At 48.5% G+C, this 20,374-nt stretch overlaps 1 protein-coding gene across 2 annotated transcripts in view; it reads right to left on the bottom strand.

Moving 5' to 3' along the window:
- NR3C1 (nuclear receptor subfamily 3 group C member 1) overlaps window positions 1-20,374 on the bottom strand; it is a 96,448-nt gene that overhangs the window by 25,648 nt on the left and 50,426 nt on the right. For both annotated transcript variants that reach the window (XM_068159053.1, XM_068159045.1), the window contains exons 3-4: window positions 12,823-12,986; window positions 5,413-5,529 (exon numbers count right to left, since the gene is read on the bottom strand). In XM_068159053.1, the coding sequence (XP_068015154.1) occupies window positions 5,413-5,529; window positions 12,823-12,986 (281 nt within the window). The remainder of the gene's footprint in view (window positions 1-5,412; window positions 5,530-12,822; window positions 12,987-20,374) is intronic.

Below are 20,374 nucleotides of genomic sequence, written 5' to 3' on the forward strand. Positions count from 1 at the left end.
CAATGGCATTCTGGCATGGATTAGGAATAGTGTGGCCAGCAGGAGCAGGGAAGTCATTGTGCCCCTGCACTCAGCATTGCTTAGGCCACACCTTGAGTCCTGTGTCCAGTTCTGGGCCCTTCAGTTTAAGAAGGACATTGAGACTCTTGAATGTGTCCAGAGAAGGGCAACGAGGCTGGGGAGAGGCCTCGAGCAGAAGCCCTATGAGGAGAGGCTGAGGGAGCTGGGGTTGTTTAGCCTGGAGAAGAGGAGGCTCAGGGGAGACCTTATTGCTGTCTACAGCTACCTGCAAGGAGGTTGTAGCCAGGAGGGGGTTGGTCTCTTCTCTCAGGCAACCAGCACCAGAACAAGAGGACACAGTCTCAAGCTGTACCAGGGGAAGTTTAGGCTCGAGGTAAGGAGAAAGTTCTTCACAGAGAGAGTGGTTAGCCATTGGAATGTGCTGCCCAGGGAGGTGGTGGAGTCACCATCCCTGAAGGGGTTCAAGAGAGGATTTGACATGGCATGACATTGAGCTACTGGAGCCTGTCCAGAGAAGGGCAACAAAGCTGGTGAAGGGTCTGGAGAAGAGGTCTGGTGAGGAGCAGGTGAGGGACGTTGGGATGTTCAGCCTGGAGAAGAGGAGGCAGTTGCAGAGAACCAGAAGATCTCCCCTCATCCTCCATGCTTCACTAACCTGGGAGAGGCCACGCACCTCACCTTTAAAGTGGGATTTGCAATGCCAGAACCCACTGCAGGTCCAGAGCAGGGCACACAGAGAGAGGAAGCCAGCCTTGGAAAAACTGCCATGAATTCATAAACGAAGAACAGCAGAAAAAAAAACCCTCTATAAACTGCCAAGAGTTTAACTATAAAATGCAGCATGAAAGGCTGAAAAAAATTAGAGATGATTTTTTACAAGCTTAAAAACTCAACAATAAATCTTTTGTTCAAAGACATCAGAAGGAGAAAGAGTGCCAGGGAATGCTGAGGGTCAATTAACGATGGGAGCGGAAATGAGAACTCAAAGAAATGAAGGCACAAAACATCCTCATTCTACTGAATAAATCTCTGCTACCTGCAGCTTCAGACTTTTATGCCTCTCCAGCCCCCTGTGTCCCAAAAAACATGCCATAAAGACACAGAAGTGGCAGAACAGGGTGATAAGAACGGCTTGAGGTATGAATGTACTAGACAATCTTCATGGCTCAATGTCCAGATGGAGATCAGTGACAAGTGGTGTCCCTCAGGGCTTCATACTAAGACCACCACTGTTTAATATTATCCATGCTACAGACAGCAGGACTGAGTGGCACCATCACCAGGTTTGCAGATGACACCAAGATGAGTGGTGCTGTTGATATGCTAGAAGGACAGGATGGTATTCAGAAGGACCTGGACTAGTTAGAGAGGTGGGCCCAGATAAGCTTCATAAGGTTCAGTAAGAAAGACCAAGTGCAGGGTCCTGCACCTGGGTCTGAGCAATCCTCATTATCAGTACAGGCTGGGAGATGAGGTGATAGAAAGCATCCCTGTGGAAAATGGCTTGGGAGTGCTGGTGGCTGAGAAGCTGGACATGATCCAGCAGTAGGCACTTACAGTCCAGAAGGCTAGTGGCATCGTGGGCTGCATCAAAAGCAGTGTGGCCAAGAGACAGAGAGAGGTGATTCTGCCCCTCTGCTCTGCTCTGGTGAGACCTCACCTGGAGTGCTGCATCCAGATATGGGACTCCCAGCATAAGAACAACATAGACCTGCTGGAGAGGGTCCAGAGGAGGCTGTGACGATGATCAGGGGGCTTGAGCACCTCCCTTACGGGGCCAGGCTGGGAGACTTGGGGTTGTTCAGCCTGTTGCATCAGAACTGGACACAGTACCGCAGGTGGGGTGACATGAGGGCATGGAAGAAGTCTCCCAGCAAGTAAGGTCAGGTGAAAGGAGCCTTTGGGGTGAGGTGCGAGGGCGTTTTGATCTCCTGCTAGTCATGAAGTGGCTGCTTCTAACCATTGTTTATGCACTGAGGAGCCACCTGATGACTAATTAGAAATTGCTGTTTAATTTGTATGCAAATTTAAACAACAGGCATTCCCGAACTCTAACTCCAAAACTCTGCCCTATTGAGACCACACCTGGAATACTGTACCCAGCTCTGGGGTTCTCAGTTCAAGGGCATATGGTGGGGAGAGTCTAATGGAGAGCTATAGGATGATGAAGGGACTCGGAACATCTCTCCTGTGAAGAAAGACTGAGAGGCCTAAGGCTCTTTAGTCTTGAGAAGAGAAGGCTGAGAGGGGATCTTATCAATGTCTATAAATATCTGAGGGGTGGGTTTCAGGATGAAGGTGCCAGGCTCTTTTCAGTGGTGCTCAGTGATACGACAAGGAACAATGGGTACAAGCTGGAACACAGGAGGCTCCACCTCAACAGGAAGGGACACTTCATTACTGTGAGGGTGCTGGAGCTCTGAAGCAGGCTGCCCAAAGCATCTGTGGAGTCTCCTTCTCTTAAGACTTTCAAGACTCATCTGGATGTGTCCCTGTGTGTCCTGCCCTAGGTGATGCTGCTTTTGCAGGGGGTTGGACTCAATGATCCTTCCCTTTAAACACCAGCCATTCTATGATTCTGTGGCAAGATAAAAGGAACAGTATCTTAGTCTCTTCTGCACTTCATGCTGTCTTCCAGTTTTCCTTTCTACCAGTCCTTCTGTAGGACCAGTCCACCATCTGTTCAGATCTGATAAATCATCTTTTCCATGGGTGTTTTTCACTGCTTTGCTCTACCCTGAGCTCTCCCATTTTTGCGCTGCTGAGATTCTAGTTCCCTTTTCCCTCTCAGTCCCCCCCTCCTCTTCCCAACAACTTATATAACAATATCCATCCTCCAGAAAGTCCCTCTTTTCTAGGATTCTCTGTGCCAAACTTCAGGCAAACAAACTATAGCTGGAAGGGCTCCAAGCTCCCTGTGGAAAGCGGCAAGTGTCCGACCTCATTCCATTTTCATTTTCTTTGGTGCAAAAGGCAGCTCCAAGAACACATCCCACAGCCTGACATAGCCACATTGGTATCTACTTGAAAAAGAGCTCACACAACTAGATGCTGGAATGGAAATATTTACTATTAGAGCAATATCCATAATGAGAAGCTTTATTTATGTGCACTTGCAGCCCAGAAGGCCCACAGCATCCAGGGCTGCATCAAAAGCAGACTGAGAGAGGTGATTCTGCCCCCTGCTCTGCTCCAGTGAGACCTCATCTGGAGTGCTGTGTCCAGATCTGAAGTCCTCAACAGGAGAAGGACATGGACATTCTGGAAGTCCAGAGGAGGCCATCAAGGTGATCAGAGGCCTGGAGAACATCTCCTGCAAGGATAGGTTGAGGGAGCTGTGGTTGTTCAGCCTTGACAAGAGAAGGCTGCGGAGAGACCTAATAGCAGCTTTCCAGTACCTGAAGGGGGCTACAAGAAGACTGCAGAAGGACTGTTTGCAAAGGTCTGCAGTGATAGGACAAGGGGCAATGGTTTGAAATTAGAAGAGATTCAGACTGGATGTTAGGAACAAATTCTTTGCCATGAGGGTGGTGAACACAGCTTACCCAGGGAGGTAGTTGAGGCCTCATCCCTGGAGATACTCGAGGTCAGGCATGGCAAGGCTCCCCTCTTTCAGCTCCAAGCCATTGCCCCTCATCCTAGCATCACAAGCCCTTGTCAAAAGTCCCTCCCCAGCTTTCTTTACCACTCACATTTTCCTCAAGGATATTATCCCTGATAGAAATAAAACTCTCTTCACATTTGTATCTGCCAAACACATTTCTGACATTTTCACTCTACCTGACCATTTTGATTACAAAGGTATGACCATGCTAACTATCCCAGCAAGTAGTGGTATTCCCCTCTACAGCTCAAGGAAAACAAAATATCATAGTATCAGCCAGGGTTGGAAGGGACCACAAGGATCATCTAGTTCCAACCCCCCTGCCATGGGCAGGGACACCCCACACTAGATCAGGCTGACCAGAGCCTCATCCAGCCTGGTCTTAAACACCTCCAGGGACGGGGCCTCGACCACCTCCCTGGACAACCCATTCCATTCAAGCATAAGCCACAGCTGACACTAATAAAAATGTCTGGTGCCATTTTACAACTGCTGCTAAATCTTTTGTTGATGTTGTCTTCAGCTTCTCATAAGCCATCCAGGATGCAGCAGAGAATATGCAATGGTACATCCCAATGTATTTGTTTAACCTGTCTTTATTCTAGAGATTCTGATAGAAGAATTCACAAGATGAACAAAATTGATTTTCCTTTTCTCCAGTCTGAAGACAATCAGTATCTGAAAGGGGCCTAGAAGAAAGCTGGGGAGGAACCTTCTTACAAGGGCTTGTAGTGACAGGACGAGAGGCAATGGCTTTGAGCTGGGGAAGGGGAGATTTAGACCGGAGATTAGGAAGAAATTCTTGACAATGAGGGTGGTGAGACACTGGAACAGGTTGCCCAGGGAGGCTGTGGATAGCCCCTCTCTGGAGGTGTTCAAGGCCAGGTTGGATGAGGCCTTGAGCAACCTGGTCTAGCAGAAGTTAGTATCATAGTATCAGTCAGGGTTGGAAGGGACCACAAGGATCATCTAGTTCCAACCCCCCTGCCATGGGCAGGGACACCCCACACTAGATCAGGCTGGCCAGAGCCTCATCCATCCTGGTCTTAATCACCTCCAGGGATGGTGCCCCAACCACCTCCCTGGATGATCCATTCCAGGGCTTCACCACTCTCATGGTGAAGAACCTTCTCCTCACATCCAGCCTAAATCTCCCCACCTCCAGCTTCATTCCATTCCCCCTAGTCCTATCACTACCTGATATCCTGAGAAGTCCCTCCCCAGCCTTCAGATACTGGAAGGCCACAATTAGGTCACCTTGGAGTTGTCCCTGCCCATGGCAAGGGGAATGGAACTAAATGATCTTTGGGGTCCCTTCTAACCCAAACCATTCTGGGATTGTATGAATCAGCCTCTCTTCAACTGTGTCTCTGGGCTTTCCCTCTGTTTGGTGGTTTCAGTGTCAGGGCACTCCCTGCCTAAGGAGGAGCAAGCGTAACGCTTCCCAACAGGAGCTCTTCTGAAGTTCTGCTGTCTCAGATTCAGTGAGAAAGCATCAAGATACGTGTGCTGACAGGAAGAAAAAATAACCCTCTTTTGTGTGGATGATTCACTTGTGCTGAATACACAGCGAGGGACAGAGCCACTGAGAATGGAGAGGAAAGGCCAGGAGAAGTATTAGCATTAAACCCCTTTGCTTTGCATTCAAACGCTCCTCCTCCCCCTGCCCCCCAGTGAAATGCATCACTTTCAACATATTGAAGTGCTGCTCAAATAATTGCTTCAGCTTCACAAGCAGCATGACCTTTATTGCCTAGGACTGGAAAATAAGGCAGATGTGAAGTTACCTTCGAGGTTCATGCCAGCCTGGAGACATTTGCGGTAGCGGCAGGCCGGGCAGTTTTTCCTTCGGATCTTGTCGATGATGCAGTCGTTCCTCCCCGCACACAGGTAGTTGTGCTGCCCTGTGGGCACAGAGACACACAACAGCTGTAAGCCCCACCACCAGAGCAGCAGACGAAGTCATTCCTTCAGTAGTGTTAAGGAGCTGGGGACTAAATAACATCTTCACTAACTGAACTTAATTTCTTGTGGAAACAAGATCGGTACCCAGAGCATCGGAGAATGGTTTGGGTTGGAAAAGCTAAGATCATCCAATCCAACCATCAACCCAACACCACCATGGCCACTAAACCAATGTCCCCAGGTGCCAGTCCACACATTTCTGCAACACCTCCAGGGATGGTGACTCCACCACCACCCTGGGCAGCCTAAATACCCAGCAAAGCTTCATGAAGAATCACACAATCACAGCAGCATTAAGGTTGGAAGAGCTCTCTAAGATCATCCAGTCCAATCATTGACACAACACCACCATGACCATTAAACCATGTCCCAAAGAGCCATGGCCACGGGTTTCTTGAACACCTCCAGGGATGGTGACTCCACCACCACCCTGGGCAGCTTGTTCCAGTGCCTGACCATTCTTGCAGCAAAGAAATTCTTCCTGATGTCCAACCTAAATCTCCCCCGGCACAATTTCAGGCCATTTCCTCTCCTTCTATCACCTGATACTAGGGAGAAGAGAACAACCCTCACCTCACAGTGACCTCCTTTCAGGGAGTTGTAGACAACAAGGAGGTTTCCCCTCAGCCTCCTCTTCTCCAGGCTAAACAATCCCAGTTCCCTTAGCTGCTCCTCATCAGACCTGTTCTCCAGACCCATCTGGATGTGTTCCTGTGGCTGGTCCTAGGTGATCCTGCTCTGGCAGTGGGCTTTGACTTCATGATCTCTGGGGGTCCCTTCCAAGCCCTACCACTCTGTGATTTAGGTTCACATCTGACTGCTGCCCAGAGGATGTGCCAGCTGCACAACGAAGGACATCAGTTACCTTTGCCTCTCAAAACCCAAAGATACTTCATTAACAATGCACTGGTGAAACTGGTAGTGAGCAAACAGAGCTGTTTCCAAGAGGATTTATGGCAGGAGATTCCTCCCAGAGAGGTTGGACACTCTCAGTTTTGCAGTGCCCATAGTACAAGTCGGTGCCTGAGGCTCTGAAGCACTGTGAGTCTTGGCCCACTTGAGGACAGCAGTGTGTAAAAAGGTTAGAAATTGAAGACAAAGGATTTGGGGAAACAGAATTAAAAATGCTGAAGGGCAACAACAATCTGGAGCAGAGCAGGAGGCAGAGGTGTTGGGGGTATGTGTGGAGGGGAGGTGTGAGGATCAGAAGCAAGGTGAGGAAGCGGAGGTGGGGAGGAGTGGTGAAGATCTGGGTTGGCAGCAGGGTGAGGGTAACATGCAGGGAGGTGAACTGGGTTGGGTCTGGGATGGGAGAGACTGAACCATCAAGGCTTCGAAGCACCACAAAAATAACAACTAGAACAGGATGGCTTTGTGCACTCTGGGCTCCTGAAGAGTCACAGAATCACCAAGGTTGGAAGAGGCCTCAAAGATCATCAAGTCCAACCTGCCCACAGACCTCATGACTAAAGAAGGTCCTGTTTGCATGAAGAATCACACAGAAGCATGTATTGTTGTCCCACCTTCATCCTTCCTCTTCTCCTCTGGAGTTCTACTCTTTGCTGAAGGACATACACTTTGGACTGATTTTCTAGATACTGCTACTTTCAGTTTCTGTGCTTATTTCCAGCACAGCACACGTGTGTGAAGGTACCAAGAAGGGCTGCAGGCTGCAGGCTGGGTAACCAACGTGCCGAGTCAGCTTGATCTGTACACTGACAGGTGTCTGGCAGCTACTAGTGGAAAGGATATTGCAGAAACAAATTCTCTTGACATATGTTCCTAATAAGAAACATGGCTGGAAGAGACAAAAGGGAATTATTTATTCCTTAAAGTAAATACTAGAACTAGGAGATCCTGGAAGAGCTCCTGAAAAGCTCCACCATGTCAAATGGGAAGGATTAAGGTTGGGCTCATCTGTGGGACAATAAAAATTAAAGCCTTGAGGAATTTATTGCAGTTTTTCACCATCAAGCCTGCTTATATTTTTAACACTACTACAGCTGACATATGATGGGGCAAGTAGCATCACTGATCTGAAGGAATCATTGGGATGATCTTGGATTTTGGTGATGTGATGCAGCTTGAGGATGGGCAAACCCATTGCCATCAGCTACATCTAGCTGGCACATATTGCTGCTTCTGAGGGAGAGCCACTGATCTAATTGTAACCAAACATTTAGAACCTGTGTCCTGGGCTGCATCAAAAGCAGTGTGACCTGCAGGATGAGGGAGGTGATTCTGCCCCTCTTCTCTGCTCTGGTGAGACCCTACCTGGAGCACTGTGTCCAGTTCTGGTGCCCACAGAACAAGAATGATATGGAACTGTTGGAGCAGGTCTAGAGGAGGCCAGGAAGGTGATCAGAGGGCTGGAGAACCTCCCTTATGGGGCCAGGCTGAGAGTTGGGGCTGTTCAGCCTGAAGAAGATAACACTCCAGGGACACCTTAGAGCAGCCTTCCAGTACCTGAAGGGGGCCAGAAGAAAGCTGGGGAGGACTTTTGACAAGGGTCTGTGGTGACAGGAAAAGGGGCAATTGCTTTGAGCTGGAAGAGAGGAGACTTAGACTGGAGGTTAGGAAGAAATTCCTTAGAGTGAGGGTGGTGAGACACTGAAAAAGGTTGCCCAGGGAGGTTGTGACCCTCCATGGAGGGCCAGGTTGGACAGAATAGAATAGAATTAACCAGGTTGGAAAAGACCTCTGAGATCATCGAGTCCAACCTATCATCCAACACTATCTAATCAACTAAACCATGGCACCAAGCAACACCATGACACCAAGCAATGAGGCCTTGAACAACCAAATTTAGTGAAGGTACCCCTGGCCATGGCAGAGGGCTTGGAACTAAATTCCTTCCAACCCCAACCATTCTATGAATCTATTTTGTGATTATTTGTCTCACATGAAGAGCCTGGCTCTAAACAGAAGTGTAACTCCAGTCAAGACCAGTTGGGAGTCCTGGAGAGCCCAAGCAGCACAGTACTTTTCCTTGGTGCTCCTACTGGCTTTCCATATCCTTCAGAAACAGCTTCAGCTTCCCACGCAAGTGACATCCTTCCCCTGTGACTAGCAGAGAGTGAAATGTGAGCTTGACTTTTCCAACCCCTCTGAGAGGCTCTGCAGTTCTGCAGTGCTCCCAACTGCATCCAGTGAGCTGGGAACTGGGAGAAAGTGCTGCCAGAGAGAATGATGGTTCGACTTGGTGACAATCTTCTTCTCCAGTGAACCCCAGAGCACAAAAACGTTAGCAAAAAAGGATGGTTTGATTCACTTCTAAATACCCAGCAAAGCTTCATGAAGAAGCACAAAACCACAGCAGCATTAAGGTTGGAAGAGCCCTCTAAGATCATCCAGTCCAATCATCGACACAACACCACCATAGCCATTAAACCACATCCCTAGGTGCCATGTCCACGGGTTTCTTGAACACCTCCAGGGATGGTGACTCCACCACCTCCCTGGGCAGCCTGTTCCAAAGCCTGACCACTCTTGCAGCAAAGAAATTGTTCCTCATGCCCAACCTCAGTCTCTCCTGGCACAATTTCAGGCCATTTCCTCTTGTTCCATAATCTCATACTAGGGAAAAGAGACCAATCCCCACCTCACTCCAACCTTCTTTAGGTAGCTGTAGAGACAAATGAGGTCTCCCCTCAGCCTCCTCTTTTCCAGGCTAAACAACCCCAGCTCCCTCAGCCTCTCCTCACCAGATCAGCTCTTCAGAGCCCTCCTCAAACCCATAAGGCTGTAACTAAAAAGTCACAATTCCAGAACAGAGGAACCATTGCCCTTCCAGAGACACTGAGGATGTGCTCTCAAGTTTTCTGCATCTCTGATACTGAAGTGTAAGACACAGAACTGCAACCCAGTTCATTATTAAATGGCTGCTTAAGCAGCCCCAAGAGCACAGATTACTTATTGCACATCTTCAGGTGTAGTTTTCCCATCATCTCTATTTTCCAGAATGATTTTCTTCCTGTGATCAGAGAGAAATCTCACAGATTCACAGACTGTATCAGGGTGGAAGGGACCCTCAAAGCTCATCTTGTCCAACCCCCCTGCACTCAGCAGGGACATCTCAAACTAAGAGCAGGCTGCCCAGGGCCACAGCAAGTCTGATCTTCAGTGTCTCCAAGTATCACAGTATCACTAAGGTTGGAAGAGACCTCGAGGATCATCGAGTCCAACCTATCAACACAGACCTCATGACTAGACCATGGCACCAAGTGCCACGTCCAATCTCCTCTTGAACACCTCCAGGGATGGTGACTCCACCACCACCCTGGGCAGCACATTCCAATGACGAACGACTCGCTCAGTGAAGAACTTTCTCCTCACCTTGAGTCTAAACCTCCCCTGGCACAGCTTGAGACTGTGTCCTCTTGTTCTGGTGCTGGTTGCCTGGGAGAAGAGACCAATCCCTTCCTGCCTACAACCACCTTTCAGGTAGTTGTAGAGGGCAATGAGGTCACCCCTGAGCCTCCTCTTCTCCAGGCTAAACAATCCCAGCTCCCTCAGCCTCTCCTCATAGGGCTTGTGCTCAAGGCCTCTCCCCAGCCTTGTTGCCCTTCTCTGGACACATTCAAGTGTTTCGATGTCCTTCTTAAACTGAGGGGCCCAGAACTGGACACAGTACTCAAGGTGCAGCCTAACCAATGCAGAGTCCAGGGGCACAATGACTTCCCTGCTCCTGCTGGCCACACTATTCCTAATGCAGGCCAGGATGCCATTGGCCTTTTTGGCCACCTGGGCACACTGCTGGCTCATGGTTAGGCAGTTGTCAATCAGCACCCCCAGGACCCTCTCTGTTTGGCAGCTCTCCAGCCACTCCAACCCCAGCCTGTAGCTCTGCATGGGGTTGCTGTGGCCAAAGTGCAGCACCTGGCACTTGGACTTGTTGAATGCCATCCCATTGGACTCTGCCCATCTGTCCAGTCGGTCGAGGTCCCTCTGCAGAGCCTTTCTACCCTCTAACTGACTAACATCTGCCCCTAACTTGGTGTCATCTGCAAACTTGCTGATGACTGACTCAATCCCCTCATCCAGATCATCAGCGAAGATGTTAAAGAGGATGGGGCCCAGCACTGATCCCTGGGGGATGCCACTGGTGACTGGCTGCCAGCTGGCTGTGGCACCATTCACCACCACTCTCTGGGCTCGGCCCTCCAGCCAGTTCCTAACCCAGCACAGAGTGTAGTGGTCCATGCCACGAGCTGACATCTTAGACATCAGTTTGCTATGGGGGACGGTGTCAAAGGCCTTGCTGAAGTCCAGGTAGACCACATCCACAGGCCTCCCCACGTCCACCAGACGGGTCACCTGATCATAGAAGGAGATCAGGTTGGAGAGGCAGGACCTGCCCTTCCTAAATCCATGCTGGCTGGACCTGAGCCCTTGGCCATCCTTCAGGTGCGCAGTTATTGCCGCCAGGATGATCTGCTCCATCACTTTCCCTGGCACTGAGGTCAGGCTGACTGGCCTGGAGTTTCCAGGTTCCTCCATCCGACCTTTCTTATGGATGGGGACCACACTGGCCCCAAGGATGGGGCCTTAACCACATCTCTGGGCAACCTGTTAAGAGTACTACAACACCCTCATTGTAAGAAACCTCCTCCTAATGTCCAGCCTAAATCTGCCCTGCTCCAGTTGAAAACCACTGCCCCTCATCCTGCCACTACAAGTGCTTCTAACCAGCCTCTCCCCAGCCTTCCCACAGATCCCCTTCAAATACTGAAATGCATCTCTGAGGTCTCCCTGTAGCCTTCTCTTCTCCAGGCTGAGCAGCCTCAAATCTTTCATGACCTCCATGACCCCAAGCCACACACATATTCTTGTGACCTAGTTACCCTGCAAAGAACATGCATGGAGATGGAATTCAGCCAATATTGCTTCAAGGGAAACCTGCCCAGCTCCCCTACCCTGACACACACCAGATATGCTGTACAGTTTTACACACAAACCAGCTAAAATAAAACCTTACAGATCACAAACCCCACAAATCTAATGCACACAAACAAGTGTCTGGATATAAATGGGACAAAGAAACAAAACCAACAGTCAGGGAGAAAAGAAAGTAAGTGAAAAAGCCAAGACAACAATAGAGCCTTTTGCACTGGGAGAAAATGGGAGCATTTGCTAAATGTAAATGGAATGGATAGTGCAGATAATGCACCATTATCAGAGAATCATGGAATGGCTTGGGAGGGACCTTAAAAATCATCTAGTTCCAACCCCCTGCTATGGGCAGGGACAACTCCCACCAGCCCAGGTTGCTCAAGGCCTCATCCAACCTGGCCTTGAACACCTCCAGGGAGGGGGCATCCACAACCTCCCTGGGCAACCTGTTCCAGTGTCTCACCACCCTGACTGTCAAGGATTCCATCCTAATCTCCTCCAGTCTAAATCTCCTCTCTTACAGCTTCAATCCATTTCCCCCTTGTCCTAGCATTACAAGGCCTTGTACAAAGTCACATCCTTGCTTCCCTCAATAAAGAAGCACTAGCAAAAGAGTAAGACAAAAGGCAGGACCTTTATACTGAAATAAAAACTTAATATAAAAAAAAACATAATCCTAGGATAGCCAAAAAAAATTGAATCACCCTGGTCCACCCTAATTCTTTCTGCTTTATGGATGACAAAAGAGGGTTTTGAGGTGCATATACTTACGGCCAGGCTGTGCATCATCTAAAACCCCACCAAACCAGCTTGCTCAAGGCCCCATCCAACCTGGCTTGGAACACAACCCAAACAGTATATTGCTATCAGGATACAAAGCTCAGGGAGGGCACTTCAATGCCCTTATCAATTCATTCTCAGTGGTATCCACCAGGAAAATGTCAGTGATAGAATGGATGGGATTTTAGAGTAGGATTCTAGGAACTGGTGTCCCTCTTCTAAGAAGAGCTGTTGGGGTGAGTCCAGAGGAGGCCACAAAGATGATCCAAGGGCTGGAGCACTTCTGCTATGAGAATAAGTTGAGAGAGCTGGGCTTGTTCAGCCTAGAGAAGAGAAGACTCCAGGGGGGCCTTAGAGCTGCCTTTTAATACCTGAGGGAAGGCCAGAGAGGGACTTTTCTTAAGGGTGTCTATAGATCTCTGAGGTCCTTTCCAACCTAAGCCATTCCATGCTTCAAACCCACGCACTCCAGTACGCCTCAAGAGACTGATCTGGACTGTGGATGGCATGGACGTGGATTTTATGTTTTCAACCAGCTCATCCATCCAAAGATGCCTTACCTTCCACAGCTCTTTTGAAGAAGACTTTGCAGCTGCCACAGGTCAGAACCCCGTAATGACAGCCAGAGGCCTCGTCCGAGCAAACCAGGCAGAGCTTGGGAGGTGGTCCCGTTGTCGCTGAGGTTGTGGATGGAGAAGAGCTGACATCTGATCTCATTCCAGGGCTACACAAAAGCAGAGAAGTACTTTGAGTGAGGAATGCTGAGATACCAGCAAACATAACATTCCTAACTGCAGGACATGGATTGTCCTCATCCTCCAACATCCCAGCTCTGCACACAAAGCTCACCAGTCTCTGAAAGAGTTAAAGAATGAAGTTTGCAAAATATAAGCAAAGCTGCACAGAATCTTCACAGCCTGTTTGGCCAGGTCAGGATTACTTCTCTCACACATCTCCCAAGCCAAGTTTCTTGCACAATTATCCTAAAATCCTTTAAATCCTTTAGAAGTGACTCTTAAAACATACTCTCATTCCATACTGTTTTCATTACTCTCACATTCCCAGCACTGAGCCCTGCAAGAGCTTAATTTCCAGTACCATCATGGAGTTGTCTACTAGGACATGCAAGAAGCTGTGCAAATTAAGTGACAGAATGCCAGGTTGGAAGGGACCCCAAAGACCATCTGGCCCAACCTTTCTAGGTAACAGGAGAGTTGAAATGAGCTGGCCCAGCACCCTGTCAAGCTGAGCCTTTAAACTGTCCGGTGTAGGGGAATCCACCACTTCCTTTGGGAGATGATTCCAGTGTCCAAATGTTCTCATAGGGAAACATTTTCTCTTGGAGTCTAATGGGAATCTCCCCAGCAGTAACTTGTCCCCATCACTCCTTGTCTTTTCCATGGAACTCCTTGTACAAAGGGAGTCTCCATCCTCCCGGTAGCCACTCTTTATGTACTGATCCGTAGGTACAAGAGGGAACATGTGCCCTCTTCAAGGTGCAAAAACCTAGACTCACAGGAATTCAGATGGGCTTTGAAAGACATAAAGAAATAGAAGGTATTGAATCATAGAATCATCACAAAATCATGGAATGGTTTGGTTTGGGAAGGACCTTCAAGATACTTAGTTCTGACCCACTGCCATGGGCAGGGACAACTCCCATCAGCCCAGGTTGCTCAAGGCCTCATCCAACCTGGCCTTGAACACCTCCAGGGAGGGGGCATCCACAACCTCCCTGAGCAACCTGTTCCAATGCATCCCCACCCTCACTGTCAAGAATTGCTTCCTAATCTCCAGTCTAAATCTCCCCACTTCCAGCTCAAAGCCATTGCCTCTCACCCTATCACAAGTCCTTGTACAAAGTCCTTCCCCAGCTCTCCTGTAGCCCCTGTCTGGTACCAGAAGGCTGCTTTAAGATCACCCTGAAGCCTTCTCTTCTCAAGGCTGAACAGCCCCAGCTCTCTCAGTCTCTTCCTCACATGGCAGGGCTTCCAGATGTTCACAGTAATTAATGATCATTTCACCCCACAACAAAAGGATACCAATTCCAAACTTCAGGATGGGGATTTCCTATGTAAACACACAGGCCATCTACAACTGCAGGGTTGGTTCTTGAACAAACCCCATCATTGTTAGGACACTAAACAATCCCTTGTAATCACCTTCAAGCTGCTTCTAATCAGAAGGGCTGAACCAAGAGTGGCTGTGCCAAAGTTCAGGGGCTAATCCCAGCCAGCACATGTAAACACGAGAGCCCAAACCTGACCCATCCCCACTCCACGGCTCTCTCAACACCTTGTCTTACAAGGCTCAGCTTGTTGAGTTTAGTTTCACCAACTTTTCAGCTTTTAAAATGACAATTTCTAGACTTTATGCATCACTTCAAGTCATTTTCACAGAAAATTTGCAACAGGGTTCCAGCCACTTCCCAGATGAAGAGAGAAAAATCACACTTCCATCCCCCCCAGAACTTTGGTGCCTTTATTGGAAACTCTCCAGAACATCCACGTTCCCTGATGTGGGCTTTAACATTTGCATGTGGGCTGGCTTTTGCATGGAAAATTCCTTCTCCTCTCCTCAAGAAGGTCCAACCAGATTGGGTCTCACATTGCAAAAAATGTATAGTTCCCAAACATTCTCAACCCCCTTAAAATTCCAGTCCCAACTGGAACCCTCCCAACACCTCGGAGGGCTTTGTTGTTGATGGGGTCACCTCCAGCTGCCCCATCCCCAGAAAGCAATGGAGAACTGCTTTGTCCAGCAACTCCAAGGACTTCTGCTGTCACGTTTGCTAGTACCTTGAGGGAGGTAGATAATAAAAGCAGACATGAAGAGTGGGAATCCTACCACTCAAATAGAGCAGGATAAAAGCTAAACCAGAATAAATGTGTCAATGGAGCCCACACTTTGACAAATATGGAACCAGAGGGCAGAGAAAAGTGACAATGACTTGTGCTAGAGAAAAGCTGACATGCCAGAGAGACACGAAGACCTAAGGAACATGTAAACCTTCCTGAAATACAGGATCTGATGTGAATAGGGGAGAATGTGACCTGTATCTGAGCTAGAGCAGAGAGAGCAGAGCAGAAAAGAATCAAGAGCACAGCAGCAGCTTGAACATGCTGGAACAACTGCAGGAAGGAAGAAAGAAGGTTAAGACCAGTACCTGAAAAGGCTCTACAAGAAAGCCAGGGAAGGACTTTTTACGAGGGCTTGTAGTAGTAGGACAAGGGGCAATGGTTTTGAGCAGGAGGAGGCAAGATTTAGACTGGAGATTAGGAAGGAATTCTTTACAGTGAGGGTGATGAGACACTGGAACAGGTTGCTTAGAGAGGTTGTGGATGTCCCCTCTCTGGAGTGTTCAAGGCCAGGTTGGATGAGGCAACCTGGGCTAGTGGGAGGTGTCCCTGCCCATGGCAGGGGGGTTGGAACTGTGAGATCCCTTCCAACTGAAACCATTCTGTGAATCTATGAATAGCTGTGGGAAGGAGAGAAGGTTAAGAGCAGAAGAAGGGCAGTGTGATGGCTTCAATAGGAAAGCCTGGCACTGAGAATGAAGTAGAATGAGGTGACCTTGAGGAGAAAGGGTAGAGAAAAAGCCCACCTTCTTCCCAGAACTTGGAAAAGAACTCAAATCCATCAAATCACTCCTTTGTGTTCAGAAAACACTGGTGAAGCGCTGCAGAACTTCTACTCTACCCCTCTCCAGCGGCTGCCAACCACCATTAGCTGTCTGTCAAGTGAAGCGGCAGTCACCGCTAGACTGTAATCCTGTTTGTGATCCATAGGATGGCTTTTCTGTGCTTCCTAATTAATTTGTCTTCCTTTGAAGAGCAAAGAAAGCTCTAACAAAATGCCAAGGTTGCACAATCCAGCACTTGATAGCCACATAATGGCAGAAGGTAATTCAAGCCAGTCACATTTATTTGCTGTCCTTACAAACATGCATCTTTAATTACAGGCTCAGCCTCACTTCTGCCCGGCACGTCTGTGCCCAGGCGCTCGAGGAATGAGCTCTGGAGGATGGGAGCTGCTATTTGCATGGCCCCATCTCCTCTGGTGATGAAATTGGCTGGAAGAAGCTAATGGATATGCGCTTATAGGTCACAAAACTGCGCGGTTAGGGAAGCGTCCCTGCTGACTGCAGTGGGGTTGGACAAGATGACCTCTGAGGGTCCCTTTCAACCCCAGGCAACCTGTGAAGCTGAGGATTCAAATCTCCTTCTGCCACTTCTCACAAAGCTGTCTGTGATTCACAGATTCATAGAATGGTTTGGCTTGAAATGGACTTTAAAGACCAACTAGTTCAAAACGCCCCTGCTGCGGGCAGGGACACTTCCCACCAGACCAAGGCCCCATCCAACCTGGCCTTGAACATACCTCCAGGGAGGAGGCACCCATAACCTCCCTGGGCAACCTGTGCCAGTATCTCACCACCCTCATGGTAAAGAACTTTTTCCTAACATCTGATCCAAATCTCCTCTTGTCTCATTTCAAACCATCCTATCACTGCAGGTCTCTACCAACAGTCCCTCCACAGCCTTCCTGTAGCTCCCTTCAGGTGCTGGAAGGCTGCTATTAGGTCTCCCCAGAGCCTTCTCTTCTCCAGGCTGAACTTGAGAACTTCATGACATTAAAATGATTAAAGGCAGATAAAGATGAAACATCTTTCTGTGCACAGTTTTAAAGGCAGCTAATTTAGATACAAAACTGTAACTCTTTCTCCCTTACAGATTTCGGACAACAGCATTTGTAAAGCAACACCCATCAGCTGTCACAGGAACTTAGGGCAGAGCCAAATACCATCTACTGCAACCACCTTGAATTTTTAAACAAGGCTCATGTTCTGTACCAGTGGCACAGAAAATGTACCAATAGGGGAGAGAAAAACCAGGAGAAATTACTCTGATATTATCCTGCTATCGGAAATCATTCTGATCCTGGCTTTAGTCTGAGGGAGAGTAGGTTCAGACTGGATCTTAGGAAGAAGTTCTTCAGTATGAGGGTGGTGAGACTCTGGAATGGGTTGCCCAGAGTGGTTGTGGATGCATCCTCCCTGGAGCTGTTCAAGGCCAGGCTGGATGAGCCTTTGAGCAACCAAGTCTAGTTCAAAGGCATCCCTGCCCATGGCAGGGGAGGGGGTTGGAACTGGATGATCTCTGAGGTCCCTTTCCAACCTAAACCACTGTAGGACTCTATGATTCTGTTAGGTTCAGCAACCTGTTCTAGCAGGAGGTGTCACCACCATAAATTGTCTTTAAGGTCCCTTCAAAACAAACCAGTCTGGGATTCTATAAAAACAGATGACATAACTTACTAAACTAAACATAAATTATTACATTAATTAATAAAGCAGTAGCCAGCAATTTAATCTAGGCTTCTGGCCTATCTCTTCCAGCCTGGCTTTATCAGATAAGGCTAATATTTACTAACTGTGTGGAGAGCTGCCAGCCACTGGCAGGCCCTGGCTGTGTCAAACATCATTTGCTTGCCCCAAAACGTGGAGAACTGGAGGAATTCTGGTGCAGGAGGACCCCTGGAAGAGCTACAACAGAATGCCTTGAGGTTTCCTAGAATCACAGAATGGTTTAAGTTGGGAAGGACCTCAGAGATCACCTACTCCAACCCCCCTGCCATGGGCAGGGACACCTCTCAACTAGACTTGGCTGTTCAAGGTCTCATCCAATCTGGGCTTAAGCACTTCTAGGGAAGAGGCATCCATAACCACGCTGGGCAGCCTATTTCAGAGTCTCACCACCCTCATGCTGAAGAACATCTTCCTAAGATCCAGTCCAAACCTACTCTCTCTCAGCTTCAAACCATTCCCCCTTGTCCTGTCACTAGACACCCTCATGAAAAGTCCCTCTCCAGCCTTCCTGTAGGATCCCTTCAGGTACTGCAAGGCAGCTCTAAGGTCCCCTCAGAGCCCTCTCTTCTCCAGGCTGAACAACCCCAGCTTCCTCAGCCTGTCCTCAAAGCAGTGGTGCTCCAGCCCTTGGGTCATCTTTGTGGCCTTCCTCTGGACTTGCTCCAACAGCTCTTTGTCGCTCTTACACTGGGGACACCAGAACTGGATGCACTACTTGAGGTGGGGTCTCATAAGAGCACAGTAAAGGGGCAGAATAACCTCTCATGCCCTGCTGGCTACACTCCTCTTGATGCAGCTGAGGACCCATTTTCATAAAGATCTTTTACTTCTTAAGTTCTAGGTAGTAAAAGACAACCCAAGGAAGAGGTGAGGGAGGGGAATTACACTCTGAGATAATAGTAGTGATAATAACAACAACAACTAAACCCCTAATAAACTCTGCTTCTTATTTCATTAAAAAGCCAAGAAGCACAGAGCAGAGAAGGAAATCTTAGAGGTCTTTTCCAACCAAAACTATTCTATGATTCTGTGGGGGGGAAAAAACAGAATCCAAATTTTAAGGGCTGCAAATTTACAAAACCTTAAATAAAATTTGCTTTGGGGAGGCAAGGAGTTGTTTGTTTCAGGGTCCTGAGCTCCACCCCCACCTCCCTTCAGAGATTCTTTATCCCTAATCGAATGTAATTCACTTCTCCAGGTGCACTTATTCTTTCCAGCCAAGGAAACATAGAGGGAAGGGAAAATGAAAGACTTAATGAAGATGCAGCCTCCACCACCCCAAGCTCTGTAGAAATCAAGTTGTTTAACCAAAGCCATTTCTGGGTTAATCATTTACCAGAGGTTTTCAATCCAGGCTCAAGGTTCAACCTTGACTAAAGCAGGTGTGGTAACGTTTATGGCAGTGTGAAGTTTTCCCTTCTTGGGGTCCCCATCCACCACAGGTCAGGCTGTCCTCCTGCAGGGGCTGGTGGCCAAGCCCAGGGGGCCACGTTTGCCCATTACAGCAGCTCTTGTTCCTCTGGTGAGGGCTTTACAGCCAGGAGAGCAGAATGGGGTGTTCAGCAAAGTCACCTGCGCTCAGGTACCAATGGCTGAGCAGAAAGAGATGGGGCAGAGGAAAATTCTTTATCCTTCTGAACATTCCAGGGAGGGGGCATCCACAACCTGTTGCACTGACTTTATCCTTCTTTATCCTCCAGCATCATCATCCCTTAGTGCAGAAAACATTTGCACTTTCCTCTTTCTTCTGGCTTTCTTCTGAAAATCATAAATCATCCCTGATGAAGCACAGAACCCACACGCTGCCATGCACCCAGCCTCCTAATGCTGCAATATTCTGTGTAAAATGCACAAATTCCTCTTACTTTAAATGATTAAATGGGAAAAAAACAAACAAACATTGAAATAATGAAGAAATGAACACTTTCAGCAACTCAAATCATGGACTGTTAGAGGCTGGGAGGGACCGCTGGAGATCATCCAGGCTAATCCCCCTGTCAGAGGAGGATCACCTAGGGCAGGTCACACAGGAAGACATCCAGACAGGTTTTTAAAGTCTCCAGAGAAGGAGACTTCACAATCTGTCTGGGCAGCCTGCTCCAGGGCTCTGTCAACCTCACAGTGAAAAAGTTTTCCCTTACGTTCACATGGAACTTCCTCTGCTCCAGCTTGCACCCCTTGCCCATTGTCCTATCACTGGACATCACTGAGCAGTGATCCATCCTCCAAACACTGCCCTTCACATCTTTACCAACATGAATGAGGTCACCCCTCAGTCTCTTCCCCAAGCTAGAGAGCCCCAGCTCCCTCAGACTTTTTTCATAAGGGAGATGTTCCACTCCTTTATCACTACTCATTTAATTACAGGCTACAGCTTGCGACTTTTCACCAGTGCAGGAAAGCTTTGGATGATCAACCTGATCATGATGTGTCCCCATCAGTGTTCCCCCACTTCTTTCTAACTACCATTTCAACATCTGATGGGGACCTACAGAAAGGCTGGGGAGGGGCTGTTTAGAAGGGCTGGTGGTGATAGGATGAGGGGCAATGGTTTGAAACTAGTGCAGGGCAGATTTAGGTCGGGCATTAGGAGGAAGTCCTTCACAATGCGGGTGGTGAGACACTAGAACAGGTTGCCTTGCGATGTGGTTGAGGCCCTATCCCTGGAGCCATTCAAGATGAGACTTGCTGTGGCCCTGGGCAGCCTGCTCTAGTTGGAGGTGTCCCTGCTGACTGCAGGGGGG

The sequence above is a fragment of the Melanerpes formicivorus genome, unplaced genomic scaffold (assembly GCF_026170545.1).
Source record: "Melanerpes formicivorus ecotype bairdi unplaced genomic scaffold, bMelFor1.0.p_v2 SCAF_2, whole genome shotgun sequence".
NCBI lineage: Eukaryota > Metazoa > Chordata > Aves > Piciformes > Picidae > Melanerpes > Melanerpes formicivorus.